Source organism: Xiphophorus maculatus, chromosome 15 (assembly GCF_002775205.1).
Source record: "Xiphophorus maculatus strain JP 163 A chromosome 15, X_maculatus-5.0-male, whole genome shotgun sequence".
Lineage (NCBI taxonomy): Eukaryota > Metazoa > Chordata > Actinopteri > Cyprinodontiformes > Poeciliidae > Xiphophorus > Xiphophorus maculatus.
In genome coordinates, this window is record NC_036457.1 from 3088710 (window position 1) to 3110932 (window position 22223).

The 22223-nt window shown below is 38.7% G+C and overlaps 2 protein-coding genes across 2 annotated transcripts; both read left to right on the forward strand.

Moving 5' to 3' along the window:
- The first annotated feature begins 346 nt into the window (after positions 1 to 346).
- On the forward strand, positions 347 to 5192 carry LOC111611412. The gene is made up of 6 exons (XM_023348107.1): positions 347 to 1138; positions 3364 to 3633; positions 3780 to 3860; positions 4446 to 4529; positions 4600 to 4628; positions 4857 to 5192. Exons 1-6 carry the CDS (start codon positions 751 to 753, stop codon positions 4884 to 4886), a joined length of 882 nt encoding a protein of 293 aa, XP_023203875.1. The 5' UTR covers positions 347 to 750; the 3' UTR covers positions 4887 to 5192.
- A 2503-nt stretch (positions 5193 to 7695) lies between these two features.
- On the forward strand, positions 7696 to 13144 carry LOC111611357. Its single transcript, XM_023347518.1, has 8 exons — positions 7696 to 7770; positions 7916 to 8245; positions 8345 to 8617; positions 8812 to 8880; positions 9351 to 9431; positions 9515 to 9543; positions 9894 to 9962; positions 11037 to 13144. The coding sequence occupies exons 1-8, from the start codon at positions 7710 to 7712 to the stop codon at positions 11145 to 11147; spliced, it is 1023 nt and encodes a 340-aa protein (XP_023203286.1). The 5' UTR covers positions 7696 to 7709; the 3' UTR covers positions 11148 to 13144.
- Positions 13145 to 22223: the final 9079 nt, after the last annotated feature.

Below are 22223 nucleotides of genomic sequence, written 5' to 3' on the forward strand. Positions count from 1 at the left end.
TCCTGCTGGCTGAATGTGGCTGTGGCTTAAAAGTGCTTTGAGTTGTTGGTAAAACCTGAAATGTGTGGATATGTGACTGATGTTCGATGGCTTATAAAGATGCAGTTAAATATGAGGCAACAATTTGAGTAGTGTGTGTAATAATCCAGTTTATCTGTTACAAATGATGATTTTCATATTAAGTATCATCACAATGAGAGTGAAAGTCTTAAAGACTCTTAACCCAACATACTGACCAACCTGTTGCGCTCAGGTTTAAGAAAAAAAAGTGATCTGGTTTCTGAATGCATTTTGTCTTTTGAGATGTAAAACGGAAAAAGTTTCGCATGGGAAACTTTTAAAAGCTCTGAAGGTTTTACCACAATGATGATGCAATAAATGACCAAATTACATACTACTTATTTCCTAACATAATGAGTATGTGAGAAAGTAACACCTCTTTTATCACGGAAGTACAGACGACCTTCAATAGTTGCCAGTGTCGGTTTAGTTCATTAGAACAAGAAAGACGGAAGCATCAAGGAGCAATGGCTGAACTAAAATGGATTAAAGTTCATTTATTTCTGTTCCTGGGGCTTCAGTTTACTGGTAAGAACATAAAGAAATATTTAAATGGCTCAGAAAATATAGCTGCTCATAATCATAACAAGGAAACGTTTTATTTATAATGCTACCACAAGTCAGTCATTTTCTGTCATTGAACATCTGAAATATGTCTGCAAGCTTCCAGTTAAATTGAATGATCTTGAAATGTTCAAGTTTGTGTATTTATGTATTTTTTACTGTCTGTTTTTGTCAACAGTGTGCACAATAACTAGATCATCTGTTTTCATAAGATCTGGGGATGATACAGTTTTGTCTTGCCAACATGTGATAAGTGGTCAGATAAACTGTAATGGTACCGCATGGCTCTATAGTAACACCAGCGGCTCAGTAGAACTGGTTACACTGGGAAAGGTTAAAAATGTTCAGAGTAAATCTAACAGACTGAGTGTTGCAGCAAACTGTTCTCTGGTAATGAGGAACATCACAGTGAAGGATGCTGGTTATTATGAATGCCAACAATATAAATCTGAAGCTGAACCCAGTAAACACATTCTGGTTCATCATTCTGGAGTTTCTCTGTCTGTTGTTCACAGTGAGTATGAATATGAAGTTATTTTTCTCTTCTACACTTTATCACTGTTGTAACTGCTTTACCACAGAATACTTAATTTTCAAAAGTATGAACTTAATAGTAATTATAGTGACATATGTTGTTGCGCAACATCCCCCTCCCCCCTTCTTTCTCTACTCTCTCTCTCTCTACTTCCTCTTCTGAGAGGTAAGATGTGCTACCAGCTCTCTGTCTAACGGGTTAATTGAGTTTCCTGAATCTGCTGGGATGTATCCTGTCCAGAACTGAAGTAAACTCTGTTTAAAGCTGGTCTCCAGAAAAGACTCATCTGGTTTCTGACGGCCTACATCCAGGTGTCCCAACCTTCCTAACCCTGTGAATCAGCCAGACTGATCAGCCTGCAGCCAGCTAGTTTCACAGAGCTCACCTGTTAACTGTCGCTCCTTCTCTAAATTACAACTTGCTCGTTACTGAACCAGGTTGGTTTTAGTGACTCGTTCGAGTCCAAAGGATGTTGTTTTACATGTAGTTTTTGGGCTAAAAGCAATCTATAAAACATTTTCCAGCTCTTCCTCTCCAGAATCAAACATCAGAGCTATTTTACAACCATCAAAGAACTTTAAGGTGACTCATTAACTGAATGTTCACAAAACCTTTGAGAGAGACGGACGGAGTTTGGCGTTTCAAGAAACCAGAACTGGCCTGATGATGAAGAAGGTGTTGCAGCAGGAAGAGGAAGTTGATCGATGAAGGCAGGGATCTCTGTAGGTCTGATGAGTTTCTTCTCCGCATGGATGGTGAGGTCACACAGGACTTGGTGCTGGCAGGAAGAGTAGTGACTTAGAGCGGCAGGTCTCGGCTCTGAAGCTCCCTCCATCTTGTCTCACAATCTTCCTGGTCTGTTGAGATGTAGACAAGCCGACCTCATGGAAGGAAGGCACCAGTTCTTTGTCTTTGCCTTTATTTTCATCTTTGTCTTTGGGGTCTGAACCCAGCTGATGAGAGAAGTGCGATTTGAAGCCACAGGTTGTGGGCCTGACGGGTTGGTCCCCATGCGCAGGACAGTCTTCGGCTCTGTGGCCCCGGCTCTTCTTCAGCTGCAGAGTTCTTTGTCCATCTCGATCTTGGCTCGAAGCTGCCTGGAGGATCCAACCAAAGGTTCCTCTTTTGCACCCACCTTTTATAGGGTTTATCCACCTTTTGGTGGGTTCGCATTGGCTAGCCCTGATGTTGTGCTTGTTTCATTGGCTGTCTGCTCAGACAGATGATCTCATATTCATCACTGTCTTATAGACATTATGTCCTGATGTCTGTGCTAATGTCTCAGGGTTGCTCAACCTCCTATGTCCGTTGCCTGCACAACCTTTTCTTTGAAAAGTTTAAGTTGTCCAACAATCTGCTTCCAAATAAGACGTTGATCATCTCTGCTCTCCTGTTAGTTTCCCTTTTTCCCCTAACCTTTCACCTTTCACCTACCATCTATCTCCAATATATCAGTGATTGCAGTTACACCTTTTTACACCATTTCAATTTCTATGTCAAAATTACATTTATAACTTCTTTAGCTTCTCTGATTTAGCATTCATTTATAATTTTATAACCATAACTTATTAGTTACTCTTATTATAATCCTAATGTGAGTTATTACAGATGTTTTCTGAAAAGAAACCAAGAATAATCCATGATTCTAATTATTTGACACCAAAGTTACAGTTACATGTTTTACTTGTAAGTATACCAACAAATGTAAGTGTAAGTATTCTTACAAATAAACCAATAATAATATAAGTATTTTACTTTGAATCTTATCCAATTACTCAAAATGTTTAGACTTTATTCTTTAAAATTTTCATGTTTTGAAATAAGGAATAGTCTCAACTATTTTTATAAATCTGCAGGCTGGAAACTTACTTCCTCATTTTTTGGAAAACCTGCTCTTCCTGTTTCATGACTCTCCATGTCTGACTATGATTTCTTATGATTAGATAGAAAAAAGAAGTAGAATTAAAGCAAAGTCTGCAGGAGACAAAAGCAACACACACAACCAGATGGATTTTATTGACGTCTAAGTCTACTGTTGGGCCTAGATGTCACTTGTGTGATTAACTTTAAAGATAACTTTATTTATTGTTACTGTTAAGCTAAAATCTTCAGCATTGGGAAGTGAGATGTTCTCGGGTTTCCTTGACACATATTTTCTATAATTTGTATAAAATTTATCTTCCAATATCTTATTTCTTGACCAGTGAGTGAGCAGAAGGTTACAGATGTGGTGACATTAACCTGCTCTGTGGAGACGCGTGGTCAGTGTGAATACAGAGTGAAATGGCTGACTGACTGTTCTACTGGGAATATCGCTTCGATCAACTGTACAACACAACACTCTGGCTGCTCTGCTGCAGTTTGTTTTCTGGATCTTTCCTACACACAGAGGTGTGAGTTCCAGTGTGAAGTCACAGACGGTGAAACCAAACAGATCTTCAACTTCAACCATCAGTCCACAGAAGATAAATCAGGTGAGAAAAGTTTTTGCTTCAGGCTGATTAAAATTATTAGAAATATCTATTCTTCTGGAATTTCTGGTTTGGGTTTGCATGTATTATTTTTTTCATGCAGAGTGAAAACATGAACCTAAAAGCTTCTTGGTTTTGTTTGTGTGCAGGTAAAACTACATGTAACCCAACAAGAAAAACTGAAGATGCCACATCAGTTTTGCCTACGAGAAATTCTTTGTCCAGTGAAGGTAATGATGTTGGATGTTACTGTGAAACTTAAGGTTGTAAGTTTATTTATTTCTGTCTATATGTTTGTCACTCAAACTGCATGGAGTAAATGTTTGGGGGGAAAGTTCCCTGACTCATTAGTATCTTTACCAAATAGTTTTTAATGACCTAATCTCTTGTATGGTTATCAAACCAAATCCAAATGATTTTGTATTGATGGATCCATTGGAAGCAAAACCAAAAAAACATGCAAAAGGAGAGAGGAAGAGTTTCTGGAGGGACAATGTTAGTATCAAGCTTTTGTAGGCCGGAGACAGAAACAGGAAATTTTATGCGCCCCAAATGATATATTTACTGAAATAACCATGAAATAAAATGGAAGTTTTATTAAGTTATTTTAAGGCTTTCTGCTTGTTTACATGTGAAGATGCTGCATCTTAGTTTGATTTTAAACCTAATATCATTGCTGCAAACTGTTCTATCAGAAATCATTGGAATTAATGATGTGGACTATTTTAGATTTCTTTTTAGAGTTTGATGATGTGAAAATTAACAAATGTGAAATATGAAGTGACAGTAAACTGATATTTGTTTTTTATTTTCAGGAATAAAGATCATCATCTTCTCTCTGGGTTTAGTGGCACTTTCAGGATCTGTTCTGTTCGTTCACATCTGGATAAGAATCAAAGGTAAATACTAAAGATCTGACAGATTTCACTTACAATTCAATTAAAATTTACCATCCTTTTTTTGTTTTAGGAAACAAAACATGGACTGTAAGAAACAAAGTAAGTTAAAGTTGGATATTCAATGATTTACGCCTGTTTTTGTGGACAAACATTTTTTTTTGTTAAATTTTGTATAAATGTTTATCTTTGAGGATATTTGTCAGATAAAGCTGGGTTTCCTTAAAGGTCCTTTGTTTATATTGTTGTTGCCTGATGTTCATTTTTTCCTTCATTCATTGTCAACTAAATGGTTTTATCTCAAGAGAAATGTTTGTTTTTTATTTGCAGAGTGGTGATGATGAAGAAGATGAACTGTAAAAACCCTTGAGACTGTTTGGTTTATGTCAGAATCCATTCATGAATATTACCCAGTCCTCAATATATTAAGACCCAAACTGTTAGGCTGCAGACATTTTCATTAGTATTGATTTTATATGATAGTTAGATTATTTGCACACAAGAGGGCAGCAGAGAGCCGGAAGTAGTGAATCTTGTCACCTTGTTTTCAGGAAGAGGTTTGGTTAATGTCAGACAGAAACCTGTTAACTGTCGTTTTGCTTCAGTTTGTAACCAGAGATGCTATCAATATGTATGTTTTGCTAATTCTTTGCAAAAATATTAAGATTAATGTGGATTTATTATTATTTTTCTTTACATTTTATTTATTCTAAAATGTTGCTTGTATAAATATTTGTTATAAGATGTATTAAAAACTGCACATTTAACTTTTTTTTAGTAAAATTTGCTTTAAAAAGCAAGACATTGAATTCATTTTATGCTAATTGTTTATAATTGCTAATTTTATGCTGTTGAATAAAGTTATCAGCATATGACTCATAATCCAAGCAAAGAAAATAAAGACAAACTAAGTAGAGCTGTTCTGTGTTTGTCATGACTTGTTGAGTTTAGAGAAAATAATTACACACTTTCAGGTATTTTCAAACTTCACCTGGCTGTGAAATGTTTTTTAAATTAATTTTAATTTTTTATCATGAATAATTTCAACACTTTTTCACTTCAAACACTGATCATGTACGATTTAACAGAAAAATGAAAACTATTCAAAACTAAAGAAATTAAACTGCATCAATGTAAATACCCAAAACTAATAAATTTGTATTTTTAGAAAATGTGTATTTAATGTAGCAGCTTTAGTGTTGCATAATAAACTGATATGTACAATAAGAACTAATTTGTATGTTTTCATAACATACAAATTAGTGGGAATTGAAATGAATCCATCTTTATTGCACTTCATTTTATTGACCACTAGATGTCTCACTGGAGCACCGTGTCTCTAAAGCTTCTAATAAACATTTTTTTTTTTGCATCGGAGCTTCAATAAAACTTCAACCAACCATAACTAAAAGCTTCTTTGACTGGTTGGAGAAAGGGAGCTGTCAGTGTGGAAACTGTGGAAAGTTCTGACTCTAAAAATGTTGAATTTAGTAGCTTTTTGTAGGACTATTAAATTCATGTTATATTATTGCCTGTAACTTTAAAATAAGAGGATGACCATCAGTTTTGAAACAGTCTGTCTCGTGTGTTGTAGTTAAACCTCCAGATGTCTGTTTTAATTTTTCATCAAACACTTCCTCTTTAGTGGAGGTCTCTTCCTCTTTTTACGACTTCTAACCTCAGAATGCAACAGTAAACATTGTTGAATTTACATTTCCGTTATTTTTTGGTCAAAAGACAAGTTGTTCTGTCTTCAGCTTTCATTGTTGTGTCACTTCTGACCTCCTTAACACTGTCTTGGTCTAAATTAATTAGATCAAACATCTTAATTAGATAAATCCGACATATGATCTAAGTAGTTGAGTAATTTATTCTCCTTGAAGATCCTGGTCAGAACTGGAATCGGTCCATTGCTGTTTCCACTGCTAACACAAAACTGTGCAACTACACACAAGGAAAAACTCATCATGTTTACAGATGATTCTGCTGTTATGGTTCTTATTCATGGGAATAATCAGTTTGATTTCCTGTTGTAGGTTTAAGACACGCTAAGCTAGAAAGCGCTAACTTCCTGTGTTATTAACTCAGCGCCTGTTTCAAATGCTTCCTGTTTACTGATCAAAATGTTTTAGATTAAATAAGAATAATACTCTGATTTCTCAGAAATACGTTTTTATTGTTTGTGACATGTTTGGTTAGTGTTTGGATTATGTTTCATCTATAACACAAATTCTGTGTTTTTAAATCAACATAAACACAGAAGAAGAAAAGAACGGTGCTGCATCTAATAGTCAACGCTTATTTATTCACTTCCTGTTAGACGTCCTGTTCAGTTATCAAAAAATCAACCCCTTGGAGTTGTGATAAGACATTTGAGGTCTTAGATTGTCACGTATAATATGATCAGTGAAAAGCATTTCAACAGGATGTTGATTAGGGAGAGTCTCTGCTCAGCAGCAGAAACATTTTTTTTGATCACAATTGGCACCGAAATAAAAGCAGAATACAAGATTTAAAAATCTTCCTTCTCTGTTTTCATTAGTAACTTGATTTTCAGTTTACAGGAAATTCAAGGATGCAAAAGCAGTCGACAGGCCAAGATTAATGAAATTAAATAAGAAACTGACGGTGTGATCAGAATTTTGATCCTCTAGTTTTGCGTGTATTTAAGCCAAACTTAGAAAAGAAGAACTGTGTAGCATCTGATATTTTTCTACTCAAACAGTCTTTACATCTTTATTCAGTTCCTCTTTTTCTTAAAGAAACATCAAACACACCACAGTCAAAGATGTTGATTTGCACTGCTGGATACAGCCTGCTACAATTTATTATTTTTACAGCATCATTAAGTGATGCTGTAAAATCCTACTTAGATCATATGTAGGATTTATTCCCTGCTTTTCCATTTCTTACCAAAATACTTTTAGCATTTTATAATCTAAACAGTTTAAATCCTAATAGCTTAAAATTTTAATGATTAATATTGAAAATTTATCATGTGCATATATATTTAAATAAACCTGCTCCTCTATTTTATCTAACTAAAATTCTCTTTTATTTTTCTGCCTAAAAATAAAACGATAAAACCATTCAGTCGGCATAAGGAAGTGGTGAGTGTCAGGAAGTAGCTGCTGCATCTCTGTTGTCAGACTCAGATCTGTGGCTGAGAGCAACAGAAGCAGAATGACTGAACTCGGATGGATTAAAACGTTTTTATTTCTGGTTCTGAAGCTCCAGGCTACAGGTAAGAGAATAAGATATATCTGATCAGCTCTGAAGCTGAAACCTTAAACATTCGTTCTGGTTTGTTGAGTTAATGACTGAAATGCTTCCAGATCCTGATGCACATGGCTTTATGTAAAACTACTGGATCTGTTCTATCTTTGCAGCAGTCACTGTAAACACTGCGTCTGTTTTAAAGAGAGCTGGAGATGACGTCGTGTTGTCCTGTCAGAATGTGGTGGAAGGTCAACAGAACTGTAACGGTACAACGTGGCTCTTGGGAGGGTCCAAAAGCACAGAGCTCTTAGCTCTGGTTGCGTTTGGACAGATTGAGGAAACCAGAACCAGAACCAGAACCAGTATAACTCCAAACTGTTCTCTAATTATAAAGAACATCACAGCTGAGGATGATGGACAGTATGAATGTCAACAGTATAAATCTGAAGGCTCAAAATATCTGCCTCATCGATCTGTGATTGATCTGTCTGTTATTACCAGTGAGCATTTTTATACGATATTTCAATCTTTTTTCTGAAACTTCTTCACCATAGATAACAACAGTAGAAATGACAATTCTGTGAATATTTTTCCTACAGTGACTAAACACGTGGAGAACCAAACGGTCACATTAAGCTGCTGGGTTATGAAATATGGCTCCTGTAAACACAAAGTGAAGTGGCTTTTTAGTCATCAAGAAATGGAAAAGTGTAAAGTGAAGCCGTCTGAGAAGGATAAAAAGTGCTCTGCTACTGTGATCTGTCTGGAGTCTAACTCTGATAACTCATCATCGATGGATCAGTTATTTCAGTGTGAAGTGACGGGTGCTTCTAAAAATGTTCAGCTGTTTTCCTTCAGTCAGCATTCATCAGGTGAGAAAACTCTAGAAAAAAGTAATTCAGTTGAATTTTATTAATAAAAAATTCACTCTTATGATGTGTGTTTTCACAATGACCAAATAACCTATAGGTTCTGGTTCTATGGTTGTTTTATCTTCTAACAAAAATAAGACAACAGACAGAAAACATAACATTATTTGAGTTTAATTACTTTCATTTGCTTTTAGGTGCAACAGCAGCGACACAAAAACCAACAACAACTGAAAACGGAAACACAATGAAGACCAGAACAGGAAGTGAGCATCTCATTAAACCGTGGAGAAAACGTTTTCATGCTTCATGCTGTAGATCTTTATCTAGAATGATTTCTTCTATTTGTGGTTTTATTTTTTTAATACTTTCAAATACCTTCAAAGTGTAGTTACTAAACAAATGCTTTTGAGTTATTTTCATATTCAAGATATTAGAGGAAAGCTCCAAAATAAACAAATTGATAATACTTGAAAAAAAAGACAGTTTATGAATAATAGTAATCTGAATGTAAAGTGTTTAAACAACAATATTAATTATATTTATTTTGGTCATCAGTTGATCCCTAATTCCCCAAAATTTCTAAAATTTATGCTTTTATAAACTAATTTAAAACTAAATCGTTTGTAAGGATGTTTAATCTGTTTCCCATTTCTGAAATTAACTTTAAAAATGAAAAGAGGCTCTAAAAGCATTTCCACATAAGCTTTTATTTATGCTTCCTTCTTCTTGTCAGGTACTCCATACATTGGTGTCGGTGTGGCGCTGGTCGTCATGGTGATAATCGCCACGGTTGTCATCAGATGGAGAGCTAAACGTGAGAACTCTGTTTGGACTTATATAAACAACTTTTTTCATCCTATCCATAAAATCTGCTGACTTTTTAAGTTTCTTTCTTAGGAAATGAAACACGACGGGATGAAAACGCTGTGAGTGAAAATAAGAAAATATTTCCTCTGTGAGAAATAAAGATTTTATGAAATCTGAACTCAATAAGAAGCTGAGTCTCATGTTTATGCATGTAGGAGAAGCTTTTATACAATTTATAAATCAATATAAAACAAATCTACTTTAGGATGAGATGTAATTGTCTATAAATAAAACTCATTATGTTTATAGATCCAAGTTAAAGTACCAAAAAATCCCATAAAGAGCCTTTTTAAGTGAATATTTAGAAACTCCAAGACTCAGACTCGCCTACATGAAGAAATGTGAGAAATATTTACTATACTGCAGTTATAAATGATTGATGCGTCTCTGTTGTTTTCTTCGTGTTCAGGTTGATGCAGACGATGACGTTTCTTATGCCGCCATCAGACATCCCAAAACCAGCAGCGGCGAAGTTTTGGTAAGACAGTTGCTTTTTGTTTTCGCATTAATCGGTGAAAAACATTCTCAGAGAAACAGAGAGTGTTTATCTTGCCTTTATGAATTTGGCTGATAGGTAAATTAAGAAGATGAAGAAATACAGCTAGTATGAATAATAAGTTATAAAGTTAATATGTAGATTGTGTTCTCTGGGTTTGGCATCGTTTTGTGCTCTAAATGTAACTTGAGGTTTTGTTCATGAGGGATGGAAGTATACAGCAGCAAATAGTCAATAAACAGGAGCTTCCTTTAATGCAGGCATTTAAGGTTTAAGGAAGGAAAAAGGTGAATTAAAGTAAAGTCCTTCTTTTACTGGTCTTAACTCTCAACCATGAAGCCTAGAAGCTAGAAATCATGACTGAAAAAAATACAATTCTGGATAAACGTGGATGAAATTAGCTTCTCTCACAGACAAAACTGTCATACTGTAACCATGGAAACAGCAGTAAAAATATCAGGAGAGTAAACATCCATCCATCCATCCATTTTCTGTTCACCCTTGTCCCTAATGGGGTCGGGAGGGTTGCTGGTGCCCATCTCCAGCTACGTTCCGGGCGAGAGGCGGGGTTCACCCTGGACAGGTCGCCAGTCTGTCGCAGGGCAACACAGAGACATACAGGACAAACAACCAGGCACACACACACTCACACCTAGGGAGAATTTAGAGAAACCAATTGACCTGACAGTCATGTTTTTGGACTGTGGGAGGAAGCCGGAGTACCCGGAGAGAACCCACGCATGCACAGGGAGAACATGCAAACTCCATGCAGAAAGACCCCGGCCGGGAATCGAACCCAGGACCTTCTTGCTGCAAGGCAACAGTGCTACCAACTGCGCCACTGTGCAGCCCAATTAGATAATATCTATTGGTAAAATCTGGTCGGCTAGTTTTAACCATTTTGAGAAACATCTTGTTTTAGTTTGTTTCATTTTTTGTTATATGACTAATAATGTGAGTAAACTGAGAGTAAACAGTCACTTCAAAAAGTATATTCAAACATCTGTTGAGCTGTTCCTTTATCTTGATAACGCTGAAATATTGTGTTTTTTCCAGGTTCATGGTGATCTGGACTCAGTGACCTACAGCACAGTGAGAAGTCATTCATCATCTGCTGCAGCCTCCAATGACCCCAACAGCCTCTACTCTCTTATAAACTATAACTAGAATCGGACCAAATCACGGTGAAATATTCAATGTTTTATTGCTGGTTTGGATCAAAAACCAAACACTGAAAATAAGCATAAAACTTCACAGCTGTAAAACATTTGGCAGCTCCAGAACCTGATCATTGTTATTGGGTAAACAATGTATTGGCCTACTTCACTGTGCCATGATCCTAAAGACTGAAACATTTTAAAACATAGCACTGCTTAATAACAACATAGCGTCCACCAGAGGGCAGCAGATATGTTAGGGTAAGATCTCGTACAGCTTTCTCTTCTCTGAGGCAGTTAAAGCATGTTAACGGGAAGGAACAAAAATGACAAAATGGCCACCTATCTTTGGCCATTTTCTGGCCAAACAGAAAATGACTGAACATATTTGAACACAGAAGATATCTATGTTCAGAGCACAGAGAACATCTCTGCTGTGGCCTGGAAACGTCAGAGGATCCTCCAGAAAGAGCTGGAACTTTTCAGAGACAAACGACTTATTGACCTGAAAACCTTTTCCTCACTCTGATGCTATCAAACATCCAAAGAGAATCCTAAATCTAACTCAATAAATCCTGTTGGTTCACCTCGGGGAATCAAAACTGCATTCTGGATTAGATGGAGTGGAGATTTGTAAACCGCTTTCAGGATGATATTTTTTTTTTCAGCCTGGTATGACTATAATTCTATAAACTACAGCAATTAATGGATATTTGTCTGCATATGTGCTACAGCTGCAGCTTTAAAATAACTTCTGTTGATGGGGTTGTCAATGACACCTAACAATGAACAAACCACACCTGATTTGGTCTTTGTGGTTAAAACCTCCAGAGCTCTGCTGATGCTGATGCTCACCATGTTCTCATCAAACACTTCCTGTTCAACACAAAATAACTCTGCCCACTGCTGTTCTTCGTGCTGTAAGGTTTATGCGATTCACATGTAACTTTCAATTTGATGTGGAGAACTAGCACATGCCTCCACTGTGCACACACACACACACACATGTACACTAGAAACACACTTCAACCCCACACACATTCACACAGACATGTTTAAGTATACACAATCTGAGGTTGTAGTTGTCAATACAGGTTAGCTTTTCATGATGCAACCTGACCACTTTGAACAGAGAGTCAATCATACAATTAGAATTATCTTTTTGCAAAGAATGTCCTGCTGCATGCAGGCCATCTGCTTCTTCATACGGTATGTCTGGAATGTCGATGTAGGACGAGCATTAAACACAAAAATTGAGTTGTGTGCTTCTTTAAGCCTTCTCTTGTGTTTTCTAGGTGACTTTTTCAGTTAGGAATCTATATATTTCTATAGAATGTAGTACATACAGCTGTCTGTCTGCAGATGTGTCTCTTCCTTCTACAGCTTTAAAATACTTCTGGTTGATGGGAGTGTCAATAATATGACACGGAGCAAACCACATGATCTTTTAGAGCCTTCGACTGTTTTGCTCACACAAATGACTCAAAGTCGTCTGGAGATAAATGTTCAGAACACAAATGTAGGTCCTTCAGAAGTTGTGTTTGGCTCCGACTCGCTCCCACTTCTCTCTTCTTTTGTGTATGTGTGGGAGGTGGGTTTTTTTTTCTTTATACAACCTGCAGATATTACCTGATATCACACCAGTCAAACACAATATGACAAACAACGACCAAAGTAAAGTTAGCCTTCCTGTGTTTACTCTGTAGATTCCAGCACAGAATGGACCAAGACGTGTCATCAACCCATCGGTGAAAAAAGGGCAACATCCATGGGTGGAAAATATAACAAAAGATGTAAATTTTTTAAAGTGATTGAGTTTTGGCATACCACAAACAACTTTTTTTTTACTTAACAGGAAAATTACGACATATTTAAGCCAACATGTTCAACTAATCTAGGATTCCTTTAAAAGGATAAAGAATAAACTGTTATTGGTTTGCGTGACTGTGTGTACGCATACCTTTTATGATTATGAGACATTTTTGTTCAAGCTGCATCTTTAAAATGATGTTCAAAATACCAGGCATACAAAATAAAATTCACATTTAAACTGTTTCCTGTTGCAGTTTTAAAATACATTTGTTGGTGAGTCTAAATGACACCTCACACGGTGCTAACCACGTTTCACACTGACCATCATAGGTTAACACCCCCAGAGCTCTGCTGAAGTTCAACATATTCTCATCACTAAGATTAAGTAGAAGCTCCATCTGTGTTCAGGAGGCAGTCAGTCAGTTCTGACTTGAGAGCAACAGAAGCACAATGGCTCAACTCCCCTGGATTCAAGGCTTTTTATTCATCATCCTGCAGCTCACAGGTAGGAAGACACTAAACATTTCTATAGAGCTACAGATCATAGATCTGCTTTATTCACTGTGTTCAGATTTAATGTTTATTTACATAATCTCATGCTGACAAGTGTCAGACGTTCACTGAACACCCATTAAAACTACACTGCCTGGCCAAAAAAAAAAGTCGCCACCAAAAAATGGTCACACTCTCTAATATTTTGTTGGACCGCCTTTAGCTTTGATTACAGCCTGCATTCGCTGTGGCATTGTTTCAATAAGCTTCTGCAGTGTCACAAGATTTATTTCCATCCAGTGTTGCATTAATCTTTCACCAAGATCTTGTATTGATGATGGGAGAGTCTGACCACTGTGCAAAGCCTTCTGCAGCACATCCCAAAGATTCTCAATGGGGTTAAGGTCTGGACTCTGTGGTGGCCAATCCATGTGTGAAAAAGATGTCTCATGCTCCCTGAACCACTCTTTCACAATGTGAGCCCGATGAATCCTGGCATTGTCATCTTGGAATATGCCCGTTCCATTTGGGAAGACAAAATCCATTGATGGAATAACCTGGTCATTCAGTATATTCAGGTAGTCAGCTGACCTCGTTCTTTGGGCACACAATGTTGCTGAACCTAGACCTGACCAACTGCAGCAACCCCAGATCATAGCACTGCCCCCACAGGCTTGTACAGTAGGCACTAGGCATGATGGGTGCATCACTTCACCTGCCTCTCTTCTTACCCTGATGCGCCCATCATTCTGGAACAGGGTAAATCTGGATTCATCAGACCACATGACCCTCTTCCATTCCTCCAGAGTCCAATCTTTATGCTCCCTAGCAAACTGAAGCCTTTTTTCTGGTTAGTATTAAGGGAGAATAATTTATAAATTAACTTTGGAAAATAGTTTGGCTCTCTCTTCCTCTGGATCCCAGGTACTCTCAGCGGGCGACGTGCAGCCACAAGGAAAAACAACAACAATGCGTGTTAACGTCACAGAATTACAGAGTTTAATCCCATACAAAGCAACGTATGCATCAACAACAAAACTGCAGAGGAACAGAGATATGCATTCTTTACCTGAGACAGACAAAGACAAACAAAAAAAACAAAACAAAGACAGACAAAGACGCGTCTTTGGAGAGAGCTGATGCAAAAAGCAAAATAGTGGCAGCTTTCTGAATTATTACTCCTGTACACGAACTCTTATACTGAAGGTGTGTCTTTCCTTTTTAATATATTCAATTAAGGCGTACCTCTGGTTGACCAACTGGAAGCTACCTTGGACACTCAAAAAAACTTAGAAACTCCCCCTAATTTACGCCAAAGATCAAAGGCCATTTGGTCTCTGGTTCAACAAAAGAGCCAACAGCTGCGTCCTGGCCTCCTGGATTCTACGGTCATTTGGGCAAAGAAAAACATGAGATAAGATTTCACAGATACCTGTGGAATCCGGAGTCTCTCCCGTTATCTATCCTCCAGGCTCAAGTGATATTGCCCTGCAGTAGATGCTAATTTTATGGCCTCCTGTGCTCTGACAACACAGCAGGAGCTCCATTTAGAGATCCCCTTTTGATCTGCATTTGGTTTCTGTAGTTTTGAATACTTGCCCATCAATAGTTTAGTTTTAAATCCTTAACACAAACCTGTTCAAAATTAAGAATTTTGTTCAAAATAAGAATGTTCAATATACCTTTTAAACTTGCCGTAAGATTAACTGTATTAAGCACTAAAAATAATCATTTTTCCTCAACATTAGCCTTACTGATTAGAGGTTTTCTTACGGCTACACAGCTGTTCAATCCCAACCCCTTGAGTTTCCTTCGCATTGTGCGTGTGGAAATGCTTTTGCGTTCACAATTAAACATACTCCTGAGTTCTGCTGTTGTTTTTCTTCGATTTGATTTGACCAAACGTTTAAGTAATCACTGATCACGATCATTCAGGATTTTTTCCGACCACATTTCTTCCTGGAAGACGATGGTTCCCCACCATCCGTCCAGTTTTTAATGATGCGTTGGACAGTTCTTAACCCAATTCTAGTAGTTTCTGCAATCTCCTTAGATGTTTTCTCTGCTTGATGCATGCCAATGATTTGACCCTTCTTAAACAGACGAACGTCTTTTCCACGACCACAGGATGTGTCTTTTGCCATGGTTGTTTATAAAATGAGGAGTTACTCATTGCATCAGCTGGGGTTAAATAACTTGTTGCCAGCTGAAAGATAATCGCCTATGCAGTACTTATCCAATAGGAGGCTTGTACCTATTTGCTTAGTTAAATCCAGGTGGCGACTTTTTTTTGGCCAGGCAGTGTATATTTTTAATTGCAGCATATTTCAATGCACTGAAGTCATTGTTTTTTTATATAAATTATAAATCCGTTTAAACATTTCAGCTGATCAAATCATCCCATGGAAATTAAACACTATTTCTGCAGCGGTTTCCATGCTCAGAGAGCCAAATGAAAAATAATAAAGCAGTTTAAATGTGTGACTTCATTATTCCTTCTCTGATGTGCTTACAATTTTGATCTTTATAAAAGAATAACAAAATGAAAAATGTTTAGGAATTGAGAGTCTGTCGGATTATTGAATATGACTTCACGTTGTGCACAAGTTGAAACGTTTATGTTTTTCATTCAGTTCTCTTTTAATCTATTTAGTAATTCATTTTTTCCTTGTGTTATTTGTCTCGTTTTAAAATAGTTTGGCTCAGTTTTTGCTGAGCCAGACAGATTTATTTGGTTATTTGATTCTCTTTAGTGTAATTTATTGTGTTATTGTTGCTTGTTAAATTCATTTTCTAGAGATTTTCTTTTCTGTTTTAAATCATTTATTAGTGACTTGATAACAACTTAAGGTAACAATGTTTCCTCACTGCATTATGAAACTGCAATGAGGGAAAATACATCATTACCTGTTTAAAAATCTATGCTGTCCTGTGATAATAACTTTTTCTGTTTGCACATTTAAATAAAAAAACAGCATCACTACTGTCACCTATTGTCAGTTTAAATGTACTACATCCTTGCTTGATTTATTAACATCAGTTTATTTTTAAGGTGTATTTTCTATCATTTTGAAGTTGTTTTTTAATTGACTTGAATGGATTTTTTTTTCTGTATTTTCTACGTTGCTGTAAAACTGCTCAAAGTTTTGTTTCTGTTTCAAAAATATTCATATTGAACACAAGGGGGCGCTGCCCACTTTGGTTACCTTCTGCAAGATTTTTTTATCATTGATGTTGCAATTCAACTGTGGTGTATATTAACATAAAAATATTAGTAAAATATCAATTTTGTTAATAGGTAATTCAGATAATGAATTATTATAATACCAAACTGCAGCTGGTCCATAGGACAGTAGGGGTCAGAGTGATTCCACCAATGACAAAGAGATCGACGGAGAAACAGATACGGTCGTCACTAAATCATACATGCATCATCTTATTTCCACGTAATATTTTATGATTGACTCTTGTGAACCTCTAAGGAGCCCAATAGCACTGAATTGTAATTTGACTCCACTGCGCCCCCTAGTTTAATCCATCTGTATCTCCTCACTACATCGGCCGATCTGCACCAGATTTTTTGTGCGTCGTCGGGAAGTGCTGCCGAACGCATCGATGCGTATCACCTGGCAGACGGGAGCGGGAACTAACCCCCGACGTGGCCAATAGGCCGGAGAGGCGCTGAGCTGCGAGGGCCAACCGACGCCGCTTGCGGCTTTAATTGGGGCAGGAACCTATTACTATTGTCGGAGAAAGTGTTTCTTTCTTCTTCTTTATTTTTCTTCCGTAACCGTTAATGCGGCTCGTACCGCTGGGTGCACACCTACAAATGAGGTATCAAAACGTGCAGAAAATTCACGCCATTCCAGCTATTACTTTTGGTGGGATTTGGGCTTAACGTGGCGACATAATTCGCAAAAAACTACGAAAAAAACCCCATTATAAGTCAATGGGAAAAATCCTAGAAATACCCTATTTTTGAGGATTTTCTGTGTCGTCACAATTTCACCTAGAAATGCCATTCAAATTTCATTTTGTAGATACGTCTGTGATCTCTTCGAAAGTGAAGACGGCTCGTCGATACCAGTTACGGTTTGTCCACAATTTGCCTCTAAGCGACCCAAAGTTTCTCATTTTTCCTAAAGTTAGAGTGCGTCTCTCGCTGATTAGAGTGAGAGATCAAGACAACTTTTTCAACCCAAATCATTTTTGAAATCGCCATCACGCCCACAAATATCGCACGATTAGTATCAAAATCGGTCCTGACATTGATACGCCTGTCTGCTCCGGTAAAATGTTTTCGAAATTTATCTAGACCGTACGGTTTTCTGTCACGGTGCTTCAGAGCAAAGTCATGCGACAGGATTTTCTGAGGCTGTCTGAGGCTCTCTCCCATGTATTTGAATAGAATTTCAGATCTGGGCACAACATTTCTTTCTCTCATCACTGTAAATGCTCTGAGTGAGGTACAGATATGAATCTCGGGACTATCGCAGAAGACACATTGCCCTCTCATACGCTCGAAACGCTTTTCGAATATGTATTACGGTTCCCGAACACGAAGGATTTGTTTCCAATGCTTTTTTTCAGTAAAACGTGTAGGCTCAAACACACAATGGTGTGTTTGAGCATGTATGACTCACAGCTCACACCTGCTGAGACCATTATTTACCATAGCAACGGAACTCAAGAGGCTATTGGCTGGTGGTCAGGACTACAAATACGCATCGCTGTAGTTCTATCTATCCTCAGTTGAAACAGATCAGGACTGAACTGGCCTTTAGAACTAATTGCTGCTTTGGGCTGTATATAACTGATTTAACTCAGTAACTGTTACACATGGGATTAGTTTGGAACTTTAAAATTAAGCATATTGAAAATTTCAAAATAAAAGCCCTGAATATTTTTACATGACGTAATTGCTCTTTTTGGCTTTATTTTACTTTTCCATCCAAAGCACTGTTACACATGGGATTAGTTCGGAACTTTAAAATGGAGCATAATAATAATTTCAAAATAAAAGCCTTGAATATTTTTACATCAGCTAATTGCTGTTTTTGGCTTTATGTGACTTTTTCATCCAAAGCACTGTTACACGTGGTATTAGTTTGGCCCTCTGAAATGAAGCATACTGAAAATTTCAAAATAAAAGCCTTGCATATTTTTACATCATGTAATTGCTTTTTTTGGCCGTATATGACTTTTTCATACAAAGCACTGTTACACATGGGATTAGTTTGGAACTTTAAAATGGAGCATAATAATAATTTCAAAATAAAAGCCTTGAATATTTTTACATCATGTAATTGCTCTTTTTGGCTTTATTTGACTTTTTCATCAATTTCAAAATAAAAGCCTTGAATATTTTTACATGACGTAATGAAGCATACTGAAAATTTCAAAATAAAAGCCTTGCATATTTTTACATGACGTAATTGCTCTTTTTGGCTTTATTTGACTTTTTCATCCAAAGCACTCTTACACGTGGTATTAGTTCAGAACTTTAAAATAAAGCATACTGCAAATTTCAAAATAAAAGCCTTTAATATTTTTACATCAGCTACTTGTGTTTTGAGCATTATATAACTATTTTAACCCAAGGACTATTACACATGGGATTAGTTTGGCCCTTTGAAATGAAGTTTAACAAAACTTCCAAAAATAAAAGCCTTGAATATTTTTACATCATGTAATTGCTCTTTTTGGCTTTATTTGACTTTTTCATCAATTTCAAAATAAAAGCCTTGAATATTTTTACATGACGTAATTGCTCTTTTTGGCTTTATTTGACTTTTTCATCCAAAGCACTCTTACACGTGGTATTAGTTCGGAACTTTAAAATGAAGCATACTGAAAATTTCAAAATAAAAGCCTTGAATATTTTTACATCAGCTACTTGTGTTTTGAGCATTATATAACTATTTTCACCCAAGGACTATTACGCATGGGATTAGTTTGTCCCTTTGAAATGAAGTTTAACAAAACTTCCAAAATAAAAGCCTTGACAACATTTTAAATCGTACCGAATGGTGCACGTCCGCCTCGCTTAACGTTCTTGCGGTTCTCCGCGTGCCACTGATTACGTCGCGGCGTTCTTTAGCGTCGACGCCAATTTGTAGCGACGACGCCGTGCCCAAACCCCACGGGCGCGCCTCGGCAGGCCCCGGCTAAATTTCTTCCGAAATTTTCTAGTTACATTTGTAATCTTTTGGGATAAAATGTCAATTCCTGTTTTGTACCTATGTAAATGGAAATACGTGTATGTAAAAAATCCATTCTATATAAATGTTGTGCTAATAAATCAGAATTTGTAGTTATGGATAAATGTTTCTATCTTTTAAACAAAAATGTCTGAAATTTTCATGTTTGTGTCATGAGTTGGTGGTGTTGAGGTGGTGAGGCAGACGCAGCAGACCCAGGTAAGATGAATGATTAATTTTAATAAAGACAACACAGTCCAATCAACGGGCAGCATGGCCAAGCAGAAGCCAGGGCTTGACGCCGGTAGCAACCGTTAACACGAATGGACAACACGAATGACATCACGCACATTAGACAAGGACCTGACAAAGAGCAGACACACAGGTGACACTAAATACACTGGGGGTAATCAGGGAACAAGAAACACCTGGGAAACTAGTCAAGGGGAGAACAGGACAACACGGAGACACAGAGACACTGAAAACTCGAAATTAACACACAGAAAACACAGAACACGACAGTACCCCCTCCTCAAGGGTGGATACCAGATGCCCAAAAAACAAACAAACAAAAAAAACACAACAAGGGTAGTGGGAGGGGCGCTGGACGGGGGGCCAGAGTCCAAAACAACAACAATAAACTACCCAACAGAGAGGGCGAAGGCACAGGAAGGGCCAAGAGTCCAAAAACAAACAAAAAACTACCCACAGGGTGGGCGGAGGCAAAGGAGGCGGGAACCAAGGAGGTGGTCCGGCGGCCGTCAGTGGCACTGGAGGCGGGAACCACGGAAGCGGTCCAGCGGCCGACCCCGGCGCTGGAGGTGGGAACCACGGAGGTGGTCCGGTGGCCGTCCGCGGTGCTGGAGGCGACGACGAGGAGTCCCAGGGGCCGCCCAGAGGCGGCGACGGCGACGACGGGTCCGGGGGCCGCCCAGAGGCGGCAAGGAGCGCAGAGGGTCGGGAGGAACGCAGAGAGTCGGGGTCTCGGGAGGAAAGCAGAGAGTCGGGGTCTCGGGAGGAACGCTGAGAGTCGGGGTCTCGGGAGGAACGCTGAGAGTCTCGGTCTCGGGAGGACCGCTGAGAGTCTCGGTCTCGGGAGGAACGCTGAGAGTCTCGGTCTCGGGAGGAACGCTGAGAGTCTCGGTCTCGGGAGGAACGCTGAGAGTCTCGGTCTCGGGAGGAACGCTGAGAGGCGGAAGTGGTCCGGAGCTGACCCTTGGAGCTGGCAGCGGAGGAAGTCCAGAGAGGAGCCTCGGAGCCGGCAGCGGAGGTGAGCCGGAGCGAAGCCTCTGGGCCTGGAGCGGAGGTGAGCCGCAGCGAAGCCTCTGGGCCGGGAGCAGAGGTGAGCCACAGTGAACCCTTGGGACCAGTGGCGGAGGAATGCCGGAGCGAAGCCTAGGAGCCGGCAGCGGAGATGGCGGTTCCAGAAGCGACGAGGGGCCGGGTCCGCCGGCGGCTCACGTGGCTGTCTTCGGGCAGCCAGCGGAGGTGGTGGCTCCGGAAAACGACGAGGGGCCGGCTCCACCGGTGGCTCACGTCGCTGTCTTCCCGGGCGAAGTAACGGCAGGGACCAAATTCGGGGGGCTCTGGAGTGGTGACTGGTGGGGTATGACATTGGTTCCTCCATAGATCATAGTCCGAATCCAGCCCCATTTCCTCCAGCAGCAGCGGAGATGGCAGGATCTCTACATCCCTGTAGAGATCCCTCTGAGCCAACTCCAACTGCTGGTGGAACCATACCTCCTGGTACGCCTGAGCCATGAAGCTGCTTCCTCACGTCGTTCTGGTCGGGTCCTTCTGTCATGAGTTGGTGGTGTTGAGGTGGTGAGGCAGACGCAGCAGACCCAGGTAAGATGAATGATTGATCTTAATAAAGACAACACAGTCCAATCAACGGGCATCACGGCCGAGCAGAAGCCAGGGCTCGACGCCGGTACCAACCGTTAACACGAATGGACAACACGAATGACAGCACGCACATTAGATGAGGACCCGACAAAGAACAGACACACAAGTGACACTAAATACACTGGGGGCAATCAGGGAACAAGAAACACCTGGGAACTAATCAAGGGGAGAACAGGACAACACGGAGACACAGAGACACTGAAAACTCGAAATTAACACACAGAAAACACAGAACAAGACAGTTTGTGCATCTAATGTTAATTTAAATTTAAATAAGAGCTAAAATAGAAAATAATAAAATAATTACACCAGTTCCACATTTAATCTTAATCTCTGTTTACAAATCAAAAAGTTGTTAGTAAAACTTTGCATTGAGATAATTAACTTACATGAATTTTAAAGCTCCAGGTCCAAAACATTGACCAATCTCAGCTGATTGGTCAATGTCATGTCAATCACAAATTCAACTATCCAATCAGAGAACAGAAGGGTTTGGCTGTCAGACCTGGTTCTACTGAGTTTCAGGTAAAATATGATTCTGTAAATGTGTTGCTCTGTAGCTGCAGGTTTAAAATAAACTGAGTTGATTAGTGAATAAAATGTTCCCATCAACGTTCTAATAACGTGTATTTATGTGGTTATTGTGGGTTAAAACCTCAGAGCTCTGCTGCTGC